This window comes from Podarcis erhardii (assembly GCF_964252035.2).
Source record: "Podarcis erhardii genome assembly, chromosome: 9".
In the NCBI taxonomy this organism is placed as follows: Eukaryota; Metazoa; Chordata; class Lepidosauria; order Squamata; family Lacertidae; genus Podarcis; species Podarcis erhardii.
This window is the reverse complement of record NC_138512.1, coordinates 52479401-52503503: the sequence shown is the minus strand read 5'-3', so window position 1 is coordinate 52503503 and position 24103 is coordinate 52479401. Positions and strand designations below refer to the sequence as shown.

Sequence of the window (24103 nt, the reverse complement as noted above, 5' to 3'; positions counted from 1 at the left end):
GGGAATGTTTACCTTAAATGCAAACTAAAGCAGATTTCTCCCTCATCCCTGATACCAGCCAAGCACTCATACTCAAACCAGTCACACACAACAATGTTACAGACCTCTCCACTAGCTTCACCCTCATACCTTTCTTACAAAGGCTTGCTGCCAAAAATATCTGCATATATCTGCAGCTCTAATGGGCATATGCTCCACACCCACTAAAACATTATCTGATTGGCTGAGACATATGTGTGTCTGTGTCCCCACTCTGATATGGGAAACTTGTAATAACTCATGATATGAAATCTCACAACCTGTAGCCTTTGTTGTTTAATGTCACCTATGTCCATCACAGACATTAAGGAGACCATCTTAAAAACTTAGGTTAGTGCTTGCTGATAAGCTCCTTCCCTACAGCTAAACCTCTCTTGCATCCCCAAGCTCAGCTTTTGGGATGAGTCCAGAATACTGTTTCATGCTCCTCTTTTCAAGATGCTCCAAGCCTGTGGATCACTGTGGGATCCAGATTCTCTTTTTCTTTAGCCAGTATCTGTCTCATGTTGCTCAACTCTGTTCCCTTGCCTTTGTTTTCTTCAAACTAGTCAGGGTTACCTTGCACAGGACACCAGCCATTCCGTTTCTACAAGTGAAATGCAATGAAATCTAGAGGAGAATAAAACTAGCTTATTCAACAGAGGAGAGAGAGAAATTAAAAACCAGCTGAAAGCTGGGCAAAACAAGGGAGTTCCACAACTTGGGTGCCACAACAAAAAAGGCCCTGAAAGGCATGAAACCAAGGAAGCCTTCAAGGATGTTGGGACAAACAAAGTATCTGATGTTGAGTGCAGTGTGTAAGCAGGAGCATATGGGAGGAGGCAGCCATTCAGCTACCTCACCCTAAACAAATAAGGGCTTTCTATGTAAGAACCAGTGTTTTAAATTGTGCCCAGAAATGACATTGGACTCAGTGGAGAGAAATCGCTTTTGGAATAATCCAAAAGCAGACTCCGGAAATGGCTCTGGCTGCCATGGAGTGAATTCTGGAGTTCTTCTGCTGCTATATCTGTTTTGAACTCTTGCAGCTATCAGTTTGTATTCAGTGACTTGTAATATAGTGTTGGGGTCAGTAAGGTTAAGCTCTCCAATTTAAGTTCAGGTTTGGGGTGCATGTGGACCTATATAACTAAATCACTAAATTCAGGAAACATGCTTCTAACACAATCAAAATGCAAATCTGAATTTCTCATAGTGTCAACTTGAAAAATTCAGATTTGCATTTTGATTGTGTTTTCTTCCTGTGTGCAGTTCCAACCAGCAGATGGCACACTATTGAACTTACCTTAGAGGGAGAGCTGTATATTATGGAACACATCTTTCAACAGGAGCAATGCTCTGCACCAGGGGGAAGGAAAGGGAGACTTTTGAATGTTCCAGTAAGGCAGCTGTTGTCTAGACGTATTCAACATAAGGTAGTTCAAGGCTGTAGAAAATGACTGCAGAAGGCCAGAATGGATTTCTGCTGTTGGAGAACGGATGGCATATTTAAACCAAGCAACTTTAACAACTACTGTATCTTAGAGTCAAATAAGCTAAAGACAGTCTTCATTAACCTCCTATGTGGCAGGAGCAGTGGATTAAATGCCCCAATGGTGACTAGAGAGTTTGTTTCCTCTATATTTAAAACCCAACTTCCACCAATAATGACTAACAGCTTCAGCTAGATTGAAATTGGAAACTGCTGTATTTTCTCTTGACATCACTGACAACTTTTATTTTCAGCAACCAAATATTTCCCTGGAATATGCATTGTTCTTTGCTATAAGAATGCAGGCTCCCATACACTACCAAATATTAGCACCAAGGGTTACTGAAAATAATAATAATAATAATGGGAAAGCCCTAGATTCTGTATTGCGTGCAAAAACAAGGCATTTAATTCTTAGAGGGGCATCCCAAAGGTTCGAGACCAGGGTTCTTCCAAACTTGCAAGGGTGTTTATATATTCCTTCAAGGGAAAGATGTGCACAGCATACCACACCATATTTGTAAATGTTTATCATCTCTACAAGGAGCAATTAGGCTATGGAGGGTGTGCTTTGATATTGTTCAAATGAGTGCCAAGTATTCTCAACAGTGAAGATGTCCACAGCTATGCCTAGGATTACCCTACTGATGGTTATCTTCAAGGCATTCTGTCAGTTAGTTTCTTCAGATGACAGGCCCAAATGAGAAGCATTAAGGGAAAATGTTGAGCCAAGTATACTCTGCTCTGAGTGAGGGTGCGCTAGGAATTATTGTTTGTAACCAATAAGAAGTTGTAAGAAGCTTTAATGTGATGCTACAAAATTCACCATAAGGAAGATGCATTTGTTAGGGCAGAGACAGCAAATAAATACATCTCAAGAACTCTGGAAGGAAGAAGAAGAGTTTGGATTTGATATCCCACTTTATCACTACCCAAAGGAGTCGCAAAGCGTCTAACATTCTCCTTTCCCTTCCTCCCCCACAACAAACACTCTGTGAGGTGAGTGGGGCTGAGAGACTTCAGAGAAGTGTGACTGGCCCAAGGTCACCCAGCAGCTGCATGTGGAGGAGCGGGGACATGAACCCGGTTCCCCAGATTGCAAGACTACCGCTCTTAACCACTACACCACACTGGCTCTCAACCTTATTTGAGGAGGTCAAATGATGCAGAGATTATTGATCCACTTTGAAATGGCATCTGGCTTTTTGGTTCTCCTGCCCTGTTCTCTGACACCAAAAGCATATTTGAAGATTGCCATGTACTGTACTGTAGTGCTTTGTGGTCATGGATTAGAGCCAGATAGGGACGTGGGTGGTGCTGTGGGTAAAACCTCAGTGCCTAGGACTTGCTGATCGTAAGGTCAGCGGTTCAAATCTCCGCGGCAGGGTGAGCTCCCGTCGTTCGGTCCCAGCTCCTGCCCACCCTTAGTCCTGGAACTCATAAAATACTAACAATTTGTCTTGCTAGTACTTCCAAGTATTAGCTGCCAGTTCCAACAATGTAAGATTCTATTTATGGCCTCTGGTGCTTTACGTGACTTGAGTCATAGATATCCCAGACCTGTTTCTTCTACCCTTAAGTGCAAGTAGATAAATAGGTACCGCTTTATAGTGGGAAGGTAACGGCATTTCTGTGTGCTGCGCTGGTGCTGGCTCGCCAGCTGCAGCTTCGTCACGCTGGCCACGTGACCCGGAAGTGTCTTTGGACAGCGCCGGCTCCCGGCCTCTTAAGCGAGATGAGCACGCAACCCTAGAGTCGGACACGACTGGCCCGTACGGGCTGGGGTACCTTTACCTTTTTATTCACTGATTGCTAATATTAAAAGCCATTTACTGGAAAGGGCACTAGACCAGCATTCTATTCAACAGAGAATGTTAACCAGCTTCATAAGCATGTTTCATCCCTGCCATTCCCCGTTTCAGGCATCTCTTTTTATCCATAGATCTGTGCAGTGCCAAGAATTCTATAAACAAGAGTGCTTGGGTGTACTGCTGGGCACTTCTGAGCCCATTTCCCCTTCTCTTTGCAGAGATGTCCTTATTTGCTGTTGCATTGGCTAATATAATTGAGTGCTTAGATGCCCACCTGGTTAATGTCACTGCACATCTCAGAATATTATATTATTTCATAGTCCATGTGAACTATAACAGAAAGTAGATATCTTATGTTAGTCTTGAAACTCATAAAATACTAACAATTTGTCTTGCTAGTACTTCCAAGTATTAGCTGCCAGTTCCAACAATGTAAGATTCTATTTATGGCCTCTGGTGCTTTACGTGACTTGAGTCATAGATATCCCAGACCTGTTTCTTCTACCCATGCAATCTGAGATAATCCAAGGAATGCAGACTTGCTTTCATTCATGGAACAGTTGTGTTTGGACTAAAAACCCAAGGGCCACACTTCACATCTGAGGATAAAAATGAGGACCCCTTTTCCTGTCGTGTTCATTCATCCCTGAACAGAACTGGTCGGTTTGAAATAGTTTGCAGACTAAAGAATATCTCAGTCAACTTGCACAATTATCAATTACGCATTTTGTAATTTTGTTTCTTACAAATTCACGTATAAAAGTAAAGCTCTGGCATAATCCAAGTGGAGAAAGTCACCAAAAATTATCAGTCCTATCAAGGTATGGACTTGTCTTGGAATCTACTAACAGGTGCCCCATAACAGGTGCACCATAAAGTCACCATGCTTCAATTCCGAATCCATTTTATTGAAAAAATCCGCTAGGATAGCCACTTCAGATTTTTGTTTAGAAGGAAAATGTTTTGACAGAGCTTTCTCTTTACTTAATCCAACTGAATACCATGATGCCACAGTGGCAGCTAGGTTCACTGTGTGTCACTAGTTTGGGTTTTAAAGTTAGTTTTATTGCAGCTAAGTATGACTCAGGAAGCATGAGGGGTGGTGAATCTTGGAGTCTCAGAAGGTATCACATTTTGAAGACATTTCTTCTCACCTCAGCATGGAGAGTGATGTATTTTCTTTCAATGAATTTTGCATTAATGGCAAAGGCAACCAAGCTCTGACCTTGGTCTATATATGCCACGTAATTAAGTGAGCTAAGGTGCCAGTCTTGTAAGTACACACTTACCTGGGAATATGCTCCAATGAACTTAATGGAGTGGGCATGCCTAGGAATGCACTGTATGCTAATGAAAGGCTGGATCACACCACTTCAGACTACACATGGGAGCGCGATTTCAGAATGCTTCCTAGTATTAAGCATGTGCTATATGTGGCAAGCTTTCTACATAGGGAATAATTTTCAAAATGTGCCCCTCCCTACCAGCTTGCAACCTGAAGCAATTCTGGTCATCCTGCCACCTCATAATACTTCATTCTGCTCCATGAGTCAACCAAACCAAAAAAGCGAATGTGACTGACCAGTTTATGTGAATCATTTTGAATACTGATTCTCTTGACCATCTAACCCCACTGCAACCACATTTTTTATTATAGGGATGATTATGATTCTTCATGTTGTTACTGTTGTTATGCAAGCTTTTTTTATGCATAGGAGCAGCACATGTGCAACTTAGTGTATAGAAAACAAACCCTGTCTCAGTTGAGTGGTTGGTGGCTCGCAGCAGGTGACTTCCAGGACCATCTCAAACCATGAGATGGTCATCACAGACACAACTCAGATGGGGAGTAGCTAGGCTACAGCAAGTGTGAGGAACTGGATCCAGTCAGAGGGCTAAATCCAGAAGTGGCAACCCCTCCATGGGCCACTTTGACAAGTGAGTGGGGTCACCCATCGGTCTGTCACTTGCCATCATGTGACATTATGTCACTGAAGTTTCAAGATTCATCATTTTCAGCCTTGGTTTGAATTCAAGCCATGCTTGCAAAGGAAAAATCAGGATTGTGCTCCCAATTTTTTTTCTTGCAACCAAAATTGAGCACTTTTTAAAAAAATTGATGCCTTCTTTTTGTTAGTGTGCAGGAGTGGGCTCCTGGTTCATCCTTTTTTGCAGCCACATCATTATAGAATCATAGAATCATAGAATCATAGAATCATAGAGTTGGAAGAGACCACGAGGGCCATCGAGTCCAACCCACTGCCAAGCAGGAAACACCATCAGAGCGCTCCTGACATATGGTTGTCAAGCCTCTGCTAAAAGACCTCCAAAGAAGGAGACTCCACCACACTCCTTGGCAACAAATTCCACTGTCGAACAGCTCTTACTGTCAGGAAGTTCTTCCTAATGTTTAGGTGGAATCTTCTTTCTTGTAGTATGGAACCATTGCTCCATGTCCGCTTCTCTGGAGCAGCAGAAAACAACCTTTCTCCCTCCTCTATGTGACATCCTTTTATATATTTGAACATGGCTATCATATCACCCCTTAATCTCCTCTTCTCCAGGCTAAACATGCCCAGCTCCCTTAGCCGTTCCTCATAAGGCATCGTTTCCAGGCCTTTGACCATTTTGGTTGCCTTCCTCTGGACACGTTCCAGTTTGTCAGTGTCCTTCTTGAACTGTGGTGCCCAGAACTGGACACAGTACTCCAGGTGAGATCTGACCAGAGCAGAATACAGTGGCACTATTACTTCCCTTAATCTAGATGCTATCCTCCTATTGATGCAGCCCAGAATTGCATTGGCTTTTTTAGCTGCCGCGTCACACTGTTGGCTCATGTCAAGTTTGTGGTCAACCAAGACTCCTAGATCCTTTTCACATGTACTGCTCTCAAGCCAGGTGTCACCCATCTTGTATTTGTGCCTCTCTTTTTTTTGCCCAAGTGCAATACTTTACATTTCTCCCTGTTAAAATTCATCTTGTTTGTTTTGGCCCAGTTCTCTAATCTGTCAAGGTCGTTTTGAAGTGTGATCCTGTCCTCTGGGGTGTTAGCCACCCCTCCCAGTTTGGTATCATCTGCAAATTTGACCAGGATGCCCTTGAGTCCATCATCCAAGTCATTGATAAAGATGTTGAATAAGACCAGGCCCAAGACAGAACCCTGTGGCACCCCACTAGTCACTCTTCTAAGTGTGGGGAAGGTGGGCATGGTTCATCCAAAATAGCCTGGTGGGCCAGCCCCTGGGTCCTTGCAGGCCTAATTACAACCCCAGGCCACAGGTGCCCAACCAGTGAATTACCAGCTCAAACCACTGTGTAAGGAGCTGTAATGTTCATGTATCTGTGTTCTGTTGAGGCACTGTTGAGTCTGCGTCACATTGCTTTATATCATTTCCATTCACTTATTCTCATTTCAAATCTAGATTATACATATGCAGAAAAAGTAACTCTGTGATAGTGTATCAAGACTTCAGCAATTTCAGCATTAAACTTGCATACCATCCAACATTTTTCTGATGAAAATAGGGATATCCCATTCCATACCTTACAATAATTTTCTGATGAAAATCAGGATGTCCTAAAGAAAAGTGGGACATTTCTGGGATCAAATCAGAAAATCTGTAAATCTCAGACTGACCCTGGAAAATAAAGAGACTTGGAGGATCTGAACCTGCTGTAGAAGCAGATGCAACCGATTCTTGTCTTAAGAACTGAGTTCAATGGAATTTCATTCTTCCGCTTTGCAGCAGTAGACAGCTCTATGTAGCACTGACTGCCTGGTTCCTTGTGATGTCACAAGTAATAATAATAATAATAATAATAATAATAATAATAATAATTTTATTATTTTTATCCCACACATCTGGCTGGGTTTCCCCAGCCACTCTGGAGGGCTTACAGCACATATAAAAATTGTAAAACACCAAACACTAAAAATATCCTAATACAGGGCTGCCTTCAGATGTCTTCTAAAAGATAGTTGTTTATTTCCTTGACATCTGATGGGAGGGCATTCCACAGAGCTGGCACCACTACCAAGACGGCCCTCTGTCTGGTTTCCTGTAACCTCACTGCGAGAGGTCCGCCAGAAGGACCTCGGAGCTGAACCTCAGTGTCCGGGCTGAAGGACTGGGGTGGAGATGTTCTTTCAGGTATACTGGGCCGAGGTCATTTAGGGCCTTAAAGGTCAGCACCAACACTTTGAATTGTACTTAGAAACGTACTGGGAGCCAATGTAGGTGTTTCAGGACCAGTGTTATATGGTTTCAGCAGCCACTCCCAGTCACCAGTCTAGCTGCCACATTCTGGATTAGTTGTAGTTTCCAAGTCACCTTCAAAGGTAGCCCCACAAAGAGCACATTGCAGTAGTCCAAGCGGGAGATAACTAGAGCATGCACCACTCTGGCAAGACAGTCTGCAGGCAGGTAGGGTCTCAGCCTGTGTATCAGATGGAGCTGGTGGACAGCTGCCCTGGACACAGAATTAACCTGTGCCTCCACAGACAGCTGTGAGTCCAAAATGACTCCAAGGCTGTGCACCTGGTCCTTCAGGAACACAGTTACCCCATTCGGGACCAGGCAGTCCTCCACACCTGCCTGCCTCCTGTCCCCCCAAAACAGTACTTCTATCTTTTCGGGATTCAACCTCAATCCGTTAGCCAGATTGAGTCTACTTCCCTCCTATTCTCTAGAGCAGGTTTTCAATATTGAAAAAACCACGGAACAAAATAAATGCTAAGTTATAAAAATAACCATTGAAATGTGAATGACCCTGTGAAAGAGCAAGGGAAATGATTGAGTATTCAAGTGGTACCTCATTGGCATTTTGAAAGTGGAAGAAGCTAGGCGCATCCCACTGTAGAAATACATTCTAAGGTGCCTGGTCTTTGTTTTTGTTCTGATACATCTATACAACCCGCTTTATTATGTTTTTCAACCATTCTCTATCAATCAAGAAAATTATCGAGGGTTTTTTGTTGCAGCTAGCCTGCTTCTGAGGTGGCAGACGAGTTTTAGTGAGTGTCCTTTTTTCATTCTACAAACCATCACTCTGGTAATCTGCACATTATAGCCTTCCGGGGCACCCATCCTTTGATTGAAATCAAGGGGCATGAGCTGGTGATATGTGGTCAGCAGTAAGAGAGAGAGAGAAATTGAAAATGTAAGTAGATGAAATGTAGAAGAATTTGATAAATTACTGCAATCATTTACTGAATTAAAACAATGGATAAATACAGCTTTCTTATGGCATTTTGTTGCCCCATACGAATGAAATGAACTTTTTCCCCCTGCCACTATCTGAATAGATGCCTTACTGTTTATTTCTTTCAGATTCGCAATAAAAGCAAAGCATCCAAGGCTGGGCTGTGTGAAGGGGATGAGGTGATATCTATCAATGGCAACCCTTGTGTTGACTTGACCTATTCTGAAGTTATCGCTCTGATGGAAGGCTTGGCTGACACTCTCCAGATGCTTATCAAGAGGTAAAGGAAACTCAGCTTGGCTACTTATACTGATAAGGTCCATGTTATAGTCCCATGGGAATTTTGGGAACCAACTTTGCACTTTCTATGCCACTTTGCACTTTCTATGCCACTTTGCACAATTTTTAATATACCATTTTAAGAACACCTATTTTCACAATCACAATGCCTGGTTCTTTGCGCTTCCTAATTGCACCAAGAAAGTGCAAATTACCGTATTTTTCGCTCTATAAGTCTCACCAGACCACAAGACGCACCTAGTTTTTAGAGGAGGAAAACAAGAAAAAAAATATTCTGAAACTCAGAAGCCAGGACAGCAAGAGGGATCGCTGCGCAGTGAAAGCAGCAATCCCTCTTGCTGTTCTGGCTTCTGGGATAGCTGCACAGCCTGCATTCGCTCCATAAGACGCACACACATTTCCCCTTACTTTTTAGGAGGGAAAAAGTGAGTCTTATAGAGCAAAAAATACAGAAATTACATTATTTCATTGGAAAACTGAGCCTTCAACCCTGAACAATTTACTAAGGATTAATTCCCATGGAAGTAGGTATAGGATCATTCTGACAGTCATAACATAAAATTATCTAAACTTTCAGAGGGATCAGAGTAGTGTTCACTTTTAAACAGCATCAGCCTGTTGAAGTTCATATAGTGGTGTGATAGGAGTTGTACCACTTATCATTTATATAATAGAAAATGCATTTGCCCAGTAAGAGTGAAGATTAAATCCCACAGACCAGATACAAATACTGAAATTTAAGTCCTAGAGGGAACAATGCACTTTGTATCTTGTGGTCAGTCTCCCCACAACAGAAGTGCAACTTGGTTAATTGTAATCATCATCAGACTTTAAAGAAAGATGTTTACTCCTGCACAGCAAATGGCAAACATGTACTGCTGGGGACAGGAGATGGTGTATAAAGACTTCAAGTATATCCATAGGCAGAGAGCCTTTTAAGGGGGGAATTCTTTGTGGCTCTGTTTCTGTCTCTCCCTCTTTCCCTCCCTCCCTCATTCCCTCCCTCCCTCCTGTCCTCACATAAACAGAAATCCAGACACACTAAGCTACCAATAAAGGCTAACGTTTATCTGGCTCACTCCCAGTCTTCCTTCCTACAAGGAAATGTTTACAGATTCATAGTTTATTAAGCACCACAATTGATTGTCCAAATAACACAACATGATGGAAACCAGCTACATTCACAGGGATGCATAAATTAAGATGCTTGACCTTTTGGGAGCTCCGTCCATGGTTTGATAGATATTATGGACCAGCCCTGTGTCCAGGTACTGTTTCCAGCAACTGATACAGATGTGCAAGACAGAGACAGAGTGGGACTGAGATTTGCCAGAACAGATGGCTTTTTAAGCATGTCTTTTAATTTACCAGTTTCCCCTAAAATCTTCAGCCAACAGTGCCAGATCCTGCATAATTTATTCATGCTTTTTATTGAGTATACTGAACTTTTGCTTCCTCAAAGCCAGATAGAAAATTCATGGTATATCACTTGGATGTACAGTGGTACCTCGGGTTAAGTACTTAATTCGTTCCGGAGGTCCATTCTTAACCTGAAACTGTTCTTAACCTGAAGCACCACTTTAGCTAATGGGGCCTCCTGCTGCCGCTGCACCACCGAAGCACGATTTCTGTTCTCATCCTGAAGCAAAGTTCTTAACCTGAAGCACTATTTCTGGGTTAGCAGAGTCTGTAACCTGAAGCGTATGTAATCTGAAGCGTATGTAACCTGAGGTACCACTGTATGGTTGTGGGGTCTGAGGGAACTAAGGACTTACATTTCCCCCCCTTTCCTTTAAGATGTGACGCCTTGGGTCCATATTAGACCCCTTTAGTGCTACTGAGACACCATTCTGCAATTTGCTGGATTAAAAGAGAGATCTCCATATGGCACAATGCTGTATGTTTTTATTTGTTAACTTTATATTTCACCCTTTGTCCCAAAAAGGTGGCATTGATATTAACACACTTAACAGCTATATTAACTAGCAGTGCCCTTTCCCAATGGCCAAGTGGGTTATCAATAAGACCCACAAGTAAGTTCCATTCAACAAAAGCCCCCAATGACTTCAAATGGAAATGTACTGCTCACAAATTCAATACATTTTACTGCTTCTTATTGATCCTGCCTGTGGAATTTGTGAGTAACTTCCCATTAAACAGCCATTCTGTGAAGTACAATATTATTTAACTAATAGAAGAATTAGAGGGAATCATTAATTAGACTCTCACCATCCCAGAAACAAAAAATGACTTGTCATCTCTCCTGACCAGGAGCACCTCTGTTTTGCCTTTTCATATATAGTCCATTGCATAGGCGCCGACTCCATGGGGCCTGAGGGGGCCCGAGCCCCCTCAAAAATTCGTTTGGGGGGGCTCTGCCCCCCCAATAATTTAAGAAAATTATTAGTTATATTATGCTTTGTAAAATCACAAAATTATGTTGGTATTTTTTATTTTCCTTGTTTGACGATAGTTACCTTTTAAAATACATTCAGTAATGAGTTAAAACAAAGCCACTCCCGATCTAGAGAGGGGGTGGGGTTGCGGGCTATCGACCCATCAACAATCTCGCGGGGCTGGCGTCAGCCCCGCGAGAAGCGGGGATTCCCCCTAGCTCATTAATATTCACCGCCCACGGCGGCAGCCAATCGGCTGCCGCAAAGGGCGGGCCCTCACAGGTTCACTTAAGGTCGGGGCAGCCCGGGGCTTGCCCCTTTCGTTCCCCCAGCAGCAGCGGTTTGGAGGTCTTGGGCCCCCCCCAATATTTTTTATAAGTCGGTATGGGCCCCCGCCCCCCCAATATTTTTTATAAGTCGGCGCCCCTGGTCCATTGCTGCCTCTAGGCAGTAACAAAGGGGTGAATAGTTCTCTGATGACAATACTATGACTTTCATATTGTAGAATCTGGCTTCTAGGAGCCAAGAAAAGAGAGAAAAGTCATTTTTAGATGCTTTTGAAAAGCTTGTTTAAAATGTGGGACACATTGGGCTTGCCCTAAAAATCAACTGGGCTTTGAATGCTCAAAAACCCAAAGGATTGGTTCACACATTCACTGCCAATTTTCCCCACATTCTCACAGTAAAAGATCTTGCCTTTGAGAAGGGATAGGGTATCCAATGGCAGACAGCAAACCTCGATACCACAAAGCATTCCCTTAGCTGGAAGTCACATGTGGCCTGATCCTGCTGGGGACCAAGGGGATTGCCATTTGCAATTAAGGACAGACCTTGTGAAGCCTGTCTTGTTTTGAAGTCAGCTTTCCCCCATGTATTATGCCATCATTCCTCAAAGGTAAAGGTACTTTTCTCAGGGAAATTGGAGCAAAATCGAAGGGTAGCAGGGCAGAGCTTGGCCTTCCCTCAAAGACTCACCCCATCTCCAGTTTCAGTGCTAAAGGCTAAAATCCTCCAACCCTGTTCTTTAGAATAGTTCCACTCAGTTGTGTGGCATATACGCTAAATGAAGAACAAACCTTGGTGACAGCTCACTGTATGTCCAGAGTGAGACAAACCATGAGCGTGGGTGTTGATGATACACGAAGCCAAACTATGGCTTATTCCCAGTTAGTATGGCAGCAGAACCACAGGAGTTGTGTGGCAGCCACAACCCTCTCCAATAATCTGCACATTTGAACATGCACACTAAGCTATGGTTTGATCTAGTGAAAAGAATGCCATCTTTAACATGTTCTTCTTCATAATACATGGAAATACATGGAAATATGTTTGAGGCTCATCAATATACTGGAAGACCAGGACAGAAAGATGCATTGGCATCAATGTCAACACTTGTTCAGGTGTCTACGTTTCTTACTGTTAGTAAAAAAAACCCCAAAACTTTACTAGTTTTGTCCTACAAAGCAAATTATGTGATAGATTTAGATACTAACTAGGAAGGAACTAGGAAGCCACCTCACATATGGCTGGCAGCAGTGGAACTTAATGAAGCAGGATACCCAGTGCCACATCCACAGCCCTGCCACTGATGCTGGCCCGGGCAGAAGGTTGAAACTGATTGTTTGCTTTGCCAGCTCCTAGTCTGGTGCAGTGAAAAGGCCTGAATGAGGCTTGTTGACATCACACAACAGCAGCTGGGTTGACTTGGGATCCAGAGGATTTCTTGCTTGGCCAAACTCCATTCTGAGATTCATTTGTAAACTCTTGGTTCTCCCCAGCTTAAGTCCAATACTGCATACACCAGGGGTAGCTGTGGTGTGCTGTTGTTGGACTATAACTCCCATCATCCCTGACCATTGAGCATGCTAGCCGGGGCTGATGGTAGTTGTACTCCAAAAGTCTGGAGGGCAACACATTGACTACTTGTGCAATGCACTGTATTGATGATGTGAACTTTTTAAAAAGTAGCTTGATACACAATTAGATTTACAACTCAGATTTGCTATTTGTGTCTCCACAGATCTTCCAGTGGAGTAAATGAGTCCTTCAGTCCTGAAACAGAAAATGGCAGTGACATTAAAAATGAGGAATATAAAGAGAGCACTACCCTGCAAATCAGAACAGCAGCCCCCAGACCTCACCAACAACTGCAGATCATAGGGGCAACTCATGAAATACTCCAGAAAGAGCAGCAAAGCGATGCCGAAAGAGATATCACCCCTTCTCACAAAATCCTTCCCAAAGTGATAGAAGCCCCTAAAACACAATTCATAGAGGTGCCTGCTTTCACCGGGGAAAAGCCAGGACCAACAGTTGAGCTCCAGTTGTCCCTCTTGCATGGCAAACACAAAGGCAGCAGTGTTCCCAGCCTGACTGTCCTGGGAGCTGAACAGCACAAGTCCTCAGAAGCAGGAGCCACCCTACCGCAAGATGGGACTAGCTGGCTGACTGCAGGTCCCGCGGCTGAAAAAGACCACGCTGTCCAGTGGTCAAGCAGAACATTCCAGGCTGCTGGCGGCAAAGAGGTCAAAGCAGCCCTCAGAGCTGAGACAAAGGAGCCGTCTCTCACCAAGGTAGAGGTGATCCTAGACTGCTCTGACAGGGCAAAGGAAGAGTTTGGGTCTCTGGCCGAAAAGGGGTGTGTGGATTCTCAAGTGGAAGGAGGGCAGTCAGAAGCACCTCCTTCTGTAGTCTCCTTCGGCATCTCGTCAGAAGGCACAGAGCAGGGAGAAGACGACCAGCACTCTGAAAGGGAACATAGCAGACCTCACAAACACAGGGCAAGGCACGCCAGTGAGTATGTTATCGCTAAGCGGGTGGCTTTGCTTGAGACTTACATTTTGCAACGTAGAACATTTCAAAGTGCAATTGCCTCCATGTGCTTAGAATTAATATAAACTTTAAAAGGGGGTTTCTTAATATCTCCCCCTCACTTTTCTAAATGCCATTCAGTTTCTGTTGTTTTGATATGTAGTTTTTGTAAGCCCTGTAGTAATAATTTTTTAAAAAAATCAGTAGGAATTGAATGTTCTTCATAGCACTGACTAGAAAGCTCGCTTTGAAACATTATCTAGGTCTGCTAACTTTCTACTGCTAAAAATACTTGCTGGTACAGACAGCCTGTGGGGCTTCTTAACAAAGACGTAAAAGGCAATTTGACAGAGATTGTCCCAGAAGAGAGAAATGTTGTCAGGCATACCGTTTCTTGCTTGTAGGTTTCACCATGTACAAAGAAAGGCTGTGTTTTGTCTAGAATTGGCATACTTATGATGCTACTTCTATTAAAAGTCGAGAAGGATTTTTTTTTAAAAAAGGAAAAGTGGTGAAGTAGTGAAGCTTGATGATGCTTGCAGAAAGTCGCTTTGACAGACACCAGCATGTGTATTTTTGGCCAGTTATATGATCCCTTTCAGTTTTGCAAGGCTTCTCTACACTGTAAAGTGAACTTACTATTCCTTCTGCCTCCCATACCTAGAGGTCAGTGCAAAATCTACACAAGGTCTTTAATTGGAAGTAAACTAGTTGACCAATAGTACGACAGCTAAAAAAGACTAACTCAGATGCAGCTTTTCTCAAAGCATCCATTTATTGATTCACTTCTGTTCCTGGCAGTTGTGCATTCACTGTGGACTATTTCAAGAATTCCGTCAAGCGATTTTTCATTGCAAAATGACAAAGGCTTGATGCTATACTGTAGCATTGAGCTGTCTTGCACAGGCTGAGCATGATAACCCATTACTAATTCCCCTGCAAGCATATTTTTAGAATTATAGCCGTTTGCATCAGTGTGTAAATTAAGCCGTTGCTTATGCTTGAAGTTCCCAGCTGTAATCCACATATTTATGTCATATTTAACAGAGTATAAAAGAACAGCATGCATGCTTTGCATTTTGGCAGTGAAGCCAGCAGCAACTGTGGGGTTGTGCTTGTCAGATTACACCATCGGTTTAGTTAGAAAGGGGTTTGTCTAAATACCCATAATTAAGCCATTCAAGATAGGAATGTTTTGCATGCTTCAAGTACCATTGCAGTGAATACAAATCAGGGAGTCGTATTTCCTTTCTTAAAGAAGAAAATACATTCCTTTCTAAACACATAAACATAGGCTGGTATCAAAAGAGTCACTATAGGCTTAGGTACCATATACACAAGGGCTAACGTGCGCCCAATATGATTTTTGTCTCCCCCGCTCTTTGAATAGTAGGCTCCCACACTCGTGTCATATCATAAACTGCTTTAGAAACAGCTTCAAATGTGTTTTACAATGAGATATGGGAGATTTCTGTTTGATAACACCCAAATCTAAAGTCTTTTGGGGTGTGCATCTCTAGTTCCAGGGCTCTTTGGCTCCCAACAAGTAGCTACTATGGAAGTCTCCATGAAAACCATGTTCCCTGGATTCGGCTATCTACAGCCTAAAATATTATGTAACATTGTTGTGTTAAAATGGATGCTGTTTGCGATGCATCAAAAGGAAAATGGGGTAGTATATCCCACATTGAAATATAAGCTAGCCTGTAAAGCAACAGGGCTCCATATTATAATATCAATATATTCTAATCTGTGCCAATCTTCCCCAACCAAGTACTCTCCTGAGATTGCTGGACTCTTCTCTCCCACCATTCCTAGGCAGTGATGTAAAATGTCAGGGATAATGGGATTTATGGTCTAAAACATTTGGAAGGCACCAGGTTGGGAATTCTGTTCTATGCTTTAGTACTCACACTGCAGCCTGCTTATCTTGTAGCATGTGCCTGCCGATGTTTAAGATCTCATGTCTTATACAACCATCTATTTCCCCTTTTTGCCCAATACATGCTTCTGGAAGTGGGCAACCCAACCCTATGCCTATTTATTCAGAAGTATGTCCTCCTCTGATTGATGGGGCTTACTCTCAAATAAGCGTGCATAGGATTGCTGTGATACTGGTGGAAGCATTTTTTACATTACAATGCTTACGCTCAGGCGCAGACCTACATGTGTAAAAGATGAAATATGAGATGAAATATGAATAGAAGGAAATGCTGTTTATCTCAGGATAGCAAAATGTGAGCATTCGATAGCAGTTCATTCAAGGTGAAAAGTTTATATCCTCCAGAGCTTCTTTTTAAATAAAAACTAGAGACATTAACAGAAATTAGTTATTAAAGTAGAGTTATAACATGTTTTTTAAAAAATAAAAATAAATGTAAATTAATACCACTGATTTAGGTCTGCTTACCGAGTCTGCTTTATTTTTTTTCACTCCCCAGAGGAAGTACTTTCCCTATTAACAGTCTGGTTACATTTAATTAAAGTATTTATTTCATATTGTTTTTAAAAAAATCCAATTCTGAATAGCATGATTCAATACCATGGTTACAATTATTCACATTCAAAATGGTTTTCAGGGTATAGGGAATCAAACTTATTTTCCTGTGGATATAAATCTTGGATGATCACACCACAAGTATTGTCTTTTCCTTTTTGTAGAAGAACTTGTGATTTGTCTTGCCCTGTAATTCAGCAGCAAAATTGGGCTGCCTTCCATAGGACCAGATATGGCACTGTTGGGAGAGTTCCCAATAGCTACTTTGGGCATGATAGCACAGACACCTCCAGTGGGATCCTTTTCTTTTTCTTTTACTCTCCTCTCCTTTGAACAGAAGGCTATCCATGCCTTATCATATAATCTGCTTATAAAAGCCTACTACATTGCAACCATGGTTTCCTATGCCGCATAGAAGGCTCAGGATAGAGAAATACAAGGGCTAGTTGTGTCGCAGTAGGACTGTGTGTGTATGTGTATATAAAATATTCCTGGTTTTATTCAAACTCCTATTCCTTACACCATAACTTACAGACATGTGGGTAGAGGGAGATCGCTGGACAAGTTGAACCATTTAACTATTTCAGAGGAATTGATCTTGTTTAAGTTAATAAACACATTCTCCAAGCTTCTCCAGGAGTATGTGTGGCCAACTCAGCATCCATAGTATATGTACGTCTATCTGACACTTCTGATTTATCTTCTATATTATACTGGCTTATATATATGTACACAGACAGAAGCAAATATGTGACATCAAAAGCTCTTGAAAGTGGAGCTAGCAAATCCATAAGAAAAAAAAAATTGTGCAATGAATGTCAGCCAGGGAGGAATGATTGCTATGGAATTTTTATCATGGCTGGAACTGTGGGAAAAGATTAATCTTAATGCCTTTCCTATGCATCTTTACATAAGGGGGAACATTCCAGCTCTAGAGAAAGAAAGATTAGGACTGCACTCTTGCACCCCAAATAGCTATTGTGCAGCTTATGGTTAAAATGGCTCTCATGTTACGCTGTTGCCTTAGATGTGTTCTTTAATCCTTTTCTGCAGGGCTCAGACGGAGTGAGAGTCAGTCAGAGAAGCAGGTGAAAGAAGCCAAGTCTAAATGTAAGAGCATCGCCCTCTTGCTGACAGGAGCTCCAAATCCCAATTCCAAGGGGGTGTTGATGTTCAAGAAGCGTCGCCAAAGAGCTAGGAAATATACGTTGGTCAGCTACGGGACTGGGGAGCTAGAGCGTTACGAGGACGAGGGCGAAGAAGACGAAGGTGAAGAAGGTGAGAAAGAGAACGCTTTTGAAATTACCTTGCTAGGCACGAGCGAGTCGGAAATCGATGAAGATTTCTTCTCCGACATTGACAAGGAAGACCGGATTGTGACATTTGACTGGGATACTGGACTGCTTGAGGTTGAAAAGAAACCAAAAAGTGGGGACGAGATGTCTCAGCTGCTTCCAGAAAGCAAGGGCAAGGGGGCAGTCATGTTTGCCAAAAGGCGTCAACGGTTGGACCAGATCACGGCTGAGCAAGAGGCAATGAGGATGCAGGCAGGGCACAGCTCCTCTGAGGAACACCAGGCAAGCACAGCAACCGAGAGCACCTACAAAATGAGCTCCTCCTCATATCAGGCAAAACAGGAAGAATCTTCCAGGGTGAAAAGCCATGTTAGCAAAAGCTACATAGAAGTGAGCCACAGTCATGGTGCAGCAATTCAGCAAAATGGCATCGGGATCACTCCTGAAGCAAACCTGATGTACCCATCCTCAGAAACCCTTAAAACTGCTGCTTCCAACAGAACAGCCAAGCCTTTCCCTGGTGTACAAAACAGAGCAGCGGCTCCGTTTTCTCCCACCAGAAGCATGACGAGCCCTCTGTCAGATCTCCCTGCGCCACCGCCTTACACTTCTGTCAGCCCACCCCCTGAAACCTTATACAGAACTGTTTTGTCTCCAGTTGCCGCCAGTCCAGCGCAGCCGGCGATCTGGTCTCCAACAGAGTCAACAGAACAGATCGCATCCAGGGATGAAAGGATCGCGGTGCCTGCCAAAAGAACTGGAATATTGCAAGAGGCAAAGAGAAGAAGCACCGCAAAGCCAATGTTTACTTTCAAAGACACCCCCAAGCTGAGCCCTAACCCTGCCCTTCTGTCCCTTGTACAGAATACAGAAGGCAAAAAAGGTGGTGCTGCAGGCTTTGAATCAGGGCCTGAAGAAGACTACCTCAGCTTGGGAGCAGAGGCCTGCAATTTCATGCAAATCCAGGCAGCCAAGCAAAAGGTCCCACCTCCAGTTGCTCCCAAACCCTCATTAAAGGTTTCTCCCACTGCCGCAACGCCTGCTTCACCAGTCTGGTCACCTCCAGCTGTGGCTGTTACTCAGCCTCCTATCTTTCCAGCTCCAAACTCACCTGAAATGGCAGCTCCAGCACCTGTCAAAACAGCACAACCTGCTTATCCCCCTCCCCAACCTGTCAACGTAGCACAACCTGCTTATCCCCCTCCTCAATCTGTCAACATAGCACAACCTGCTTACCCTCCTCCCCAGCCTGCTTATTCCCCTCCACAGCCCCCAAGTACTCTTAAGCTAGCCAGTCCTTTTAAAGGGCCTCAAACAGCAGTGCCACACCAAAATTATACACCCAAAACAACACCCACCACCCCAGTAGGAAACGCTGTGCTTGCTGGAGGGGTGGGACCAGCTTTTGAGATGCCCCCAGCTTTGAGTGGGAAAGGAGCCCAGCTCTTTGCCAAAAGGCAGTCGCGGATGGAAAAATATGTGGTAGACTCAGAAACTGTGCAGGCCAATATGGCGCGGGCCGGATCACCAACTCCGTCTTTACCAGCATCTTGGAAATATTCGTCGAATGTTCGAGCACCACCACCTGTGGGCTATAACCCCATCTACACTCCATCTTATCCTCTCGCTGCTACCAAGCCACAGTCAAAGTCCCCTGCTGCTGCCAAAACTACCAAGAAAAAGCCTAAGAAAGCACTTAGTTCTTTGGAAGTTATGAAGCACCAACCATACCAGCTTAATTCATCCTTATTTACTTTCCAACCTCCCTCTGATAATAAGGAAAGTGCACTTCCTAAGCAGCCCGCGAAGTTTGACTCAGCGTCTGCCTCAAAGCAAGCTCTACCTTCAAGATCGCTCAACGCTGGTTCTCCTTCTAATGTCCGGGAATCTTCAGTGTACTCTGTACCAGCCTACACTTCACAACCTTTCTTCCAGTCGAATGCCTCTAGCCCTGTCATTGAGTCCTGTGTGTCGACAGGCTACCCTTCTTTTTCGAAGCAAGAACCAGCAGCATCTTCTATGTTTACTGCTCCCAGGCCAAAGTTCTCAGCCAAGAAAGTTGGTGTCTCAGCACAGGTGTGGAAACCCTCGGCCATTGAAGAGTAAAGCATAGATACAACTCAGTATCCACTCAGCTCGCAATGAATTGTTTGCAGTGGTAATCTGGCACTCAAGTGATCCTTGGCTTACTTAATATTTTTTTTCAGATATATCACATGAAATCTGGGTCCAAAAAAAAGCAAAAAAAAGGTTCAGGCTGAAATCCTATGCACACTTACCTGGGAGTAAGTCCCACTGAAAATGGTGAGGCTTTTTTCTGAGTAAACATGCATAGGATGGCACAGTGAATGATTTTTAAATGAATCAAATGAATATTAATTTGCAATGACACACATTTATGTATGCAGTCCTCTTTTATGGCTATGCATGCACAGTGTCCTAAGATGGGCACGTGCCACTTCATATTAAGTAAGCAGGATGCTAGGTGTTAGTGCTTCAGTACACAAATACACAGGGAACCCTGTTCCTGTAATTCATCTGTTAGAACATAGGTTTCACAGAAGGTTTTTGGGGTGGGGGGTGGAGGAGACTGGCGGCCAAAGCGTCTGAGCACAATCAAAATAACAATGATATTAGATTTATTTCTGAAAAGTGCCTTCAAATGTTATGTCTCTTATGAATGTTGAGTATAAAAATAGGTATAGAGTCTTGGCCCAACTCTGCAGTTGAATCCCTATTATGAGGCATCTTCAGCGCCCATTGCTACTATCACTGCAACCATATGTGGGGGGGGGGGGGAATGAATTAATTCCTTTTTGTATAGCCACTGGGCATGCAAAGTGGTGTATTCGCCAGCAACATTTCCTTGATTCTCAGCTTAAGGTGACACACCACCACAACAGATCCATGACAGCTTAGCTCACATAAGCACTATAATAACGTGGCTGTGTTACACCTGATCCCGTGACCCCATAACTACAGGGAAATGATTTATACAAAACAGCACTGGTCAGTTTCATTCACTGGAGGTTCAATTGCAGACTTGGGTCATTAGAGAGCAAACTGGTGATCCGGAATCATGAATTACCTCTTCAATTTCCCCCTTCCCCTGGTTAAGGGTAAATAATATTACTAGATTTGGAAGAAGAAAGCCATAGGCTGGAGAGGCTATTCAAACTTTTCCCATTTGGGGGGGAAATGTTGACCTCCTCAGGCCTAGCATTTTGTTCTGTTTTTGACAAGTAGAAAATTACAGGAGCCAGGAGGATGAGCTGGGTCCTACAGCTGTGGACGTGGTGCAATATGTTCACGTGAAAGCATAGCGACTATAAACTGAAGGGACACGTCCTTGAATACCAGTTTTGCACCCAGAGCAGTATGTGCCTTATAAATACTTGTCTAATGACATGCCATGATTCCTGACCTCATATTTCTGCGGATCGCTGAGGCACATTCTCGTTTTCACCTTGGGCTTTCCAGTCCTGCTTCTTCCACTGGTGTTTCTTTTCACTCTGCTCTTGTGCTTTCACCCTACTCTCGAGTAATAATACACTGTGGACCAGGAGGATCAAGACACTGTTACCACACCATGTTTGCTGGGTTGAATATCCAGGGTTAGGTTCTGCCAATTTTATTTATGGTTGTGATACAAAAGAACAATATTTGACATCTCCAGTAACGCTTGACTGTCTAGGCTGTATTCACTCTAGACAGACTGAATTCCATTGAATACCATTTGAGTGCACACACGGAGGTGATTAAAAAAGGGGTTAAGGGATAGACTTTCCCCACTCTTCTAGCTAAACCAACACCACAAAATGAATGACAATAATTAATTTAGGTTTGGCGAAATTATTTAGATGGATTTTGGACATACAGCCATAATGGGAAAGTGCCTGAGTAGGGACAGTTCATGTGAATGTACTGACTGCTGATTAACAGATCCAACCAAGTCAGGTATGAAAATAGTTTGAATTTCTATAAATGAACATACAAAGCTTCTGTGTGGCCCTTATAGCCCAGTGTTATCTAGTCTGACTAGCACTTGCTCTTTGGAGTCTAAAGCCCCCATTTCTTGTTATCTACTCCTTTTACCAGGAGATGCCAGGGATTGAACTTGGGACCTTCTACATGCAAATCATGTGATCTACAGAGTTACAGTCCCTCCCCATTGTAGCATACTAATTTCTGGAGGCCCTCAAAAACCTACTGTGGCTGTAATGCCATTTCATTCCCATTTGCATTGCCTGAATGGTGCATTGCCAAGGCAGTGGGAGAAGTTGGCCCATTGTCTAGTGCTGAAATTGATGCTCACCTTCACATCACTGAATCCCTCTGAAACAGAGCTGTGCCTTGCCTACAGTCCAATTCACACAAACAGCTACTACTTGAATTTCCAAGGTTTCAGCAATGTGTGAAGGGCACATGCTGCAACACTTCCTATACCACTAAAATAATGTTGCAAGCAGTCAAAATTACTTCAATTTAATATGTCTTGACTGCCTTTGAAGATGCATTCCATAGAAAACACCATGTGCAGCCTGCAGGGCTGGGGGGATACACCAATGGGTAGTTTCTTGGTTCCAGTTTCCACTATTGTGGCTTGATGTCACAATTACAGAAATTTATGGAAGGAAGCCTTACCTATCTGTGTGAACAGACTAGGTCACACAGTGAACAAGCCTCCCTTGTTGCTACCCCCTCCCTTGGTGGTATACATTAAAGTAGTTCCATTAGCACAAGGATATTGGAGCGCACAACAGAACTTCCCCTCCCTCTCTTCTTTCTGTTTGCCTTCTATGGAACCCCTAAATCTGCTCTGAGGTTTCTTCCAAACTTCTGGAGCAGCTTTGGAGGGGGAATGGGGGCACACAGGAGATGGGAGAGGGAGCCAGTTCTATTGTGTAGATGGAAACTTTTGTGCTGATGGATACCGCCCCATGTGATTACGTTCAGTGGGCAGGCAATTGAGAACAGCTTTTCTCCAGTCATATGGAAGGCATTTTGACTATAATATTGAAAGAACAGCCATGTACTATATAAGTAGACCAATCACCATCCAAAAATGAAAAAGTGTGAAATGTGCCACACTTAGGAAACATTTGAGGCATATATATCATACTTCACACATAAAAGGAGCATTCCCTAACATGTAGGACATATCCAAAGTCCATAGAGCAAATGGAATAATTCTTTTTGACCAGCTAGAACATATTTAGTCATAAGAAGTTCTTTTGACTACAGTGGGGTTCTTGTCCAAAGCTCAACATATTTAGGGTAGGCTTTGTTAGCTGCAGTAGTCTATACTGGAAATCAAATGTGGCTGTATTAATTTTAAGTAAACAGCCCATGTTACATAGAAATATGTACACAAAGGATTCTTTTGCAACACAACATATTTAAGATTATGCGGTACCAATATTTTAATCCTCTTGGGATCTTCTTTCTGTTCATTTTCCAATTACAATCTGCTGTATTTTTTCCTCTACCATTAAAATTGTTCCTTTCTTCTTTATCTGTATTTTTTGCTTTTTCTTTGATGTCACATGTTTTTATCTGCAGTTGAAAAAGAATTTCAAGGTCTTTCTTTCCTTCTTTTCCTTTCTCTCCTTCCTTCTGCCAAAATTGCTCAAAATGCCATTCAGTTTCTGGTGGAATGAATTCAGTCTGATCAACAACTCAATTAAATCCAAGCGCTTAAATCTGAATAGGGTGTGAATTGAGTAGGACATCAATAGAACTGAAGTGTCATAAATTTGTTGTGCAGAATTGGTGCCAAGATGGTTATGAGGGTGATTCTACAGCTGATGACTCTGCAGTCATATAGGTTGGTCTTTGCTGTAACTATCAGAGGGAGGAAAGTGAAAGAAGCCTGGTGATGTCTTTCTATAATCACTCACCAGGCTCATACTGAACCATCTCATGAAGGGGAAGATTAAATTAAAGCTTCATTGCACAGCCCCTACAGTGCTCTTCCTTTTCTTCTCCCTTCTGCTTGTTGCTCACGTTCCTAAATTCTGAACAGAGAAAATAATCAATACTGCTGCCCTGTGAATTTGAGATGATCTGAGAAATGTGCTATCATTCTTCTCTGGTCGGGCCCTCAAAATGTTGGCCACATTTTGGCATTTCAAAGTTGCTGTCTGCTTCTCAGGGTCTGCCTTTTGGGAATCCTGCTTCGGGTAAGGTGAGTAGACCTCATCATATCTGTTAGAAATGGATTATAAATTGGGTTGAGAGGCCCAGGTTCCTATAACCATTCTGCTAGAAGTTTGTACAGG

The 24103-nt window shown here is 43.0% G+C and overlaps 1 protein-coding gene across 3 annotated transcripts in view; it reads left to right on the top strand.

The window, feature by feature from the left end:
• SYNPO2 (synaptopodin 2) overlaps nt 1–24103 on the top strand; it is a 110835-nt gene that overhangs the window by 67672 nt on the left and 19060 nt on the right. The window contains exons 2-4 of one of the 3 annotated variants that reach the window (XM_081876636.1): nt 8652–8803; nt 13240–14012; nt 17581–19898. In XM_081876636.1, the coding sequence (XP_081732762.1) occupies nt 8652–8803; nt 13240–14012; nt 17581–19898 (3243 nt within the window). Of the gene's footprint in view, nt 1–8651; nt 8804–13239; nt 14017–17580; nt 23338–24103 lie in introns of those variants that run through there. The other 2 variants (XM_081876637.1, XM_081876638.1) reach the window with 2 other exon arrangements.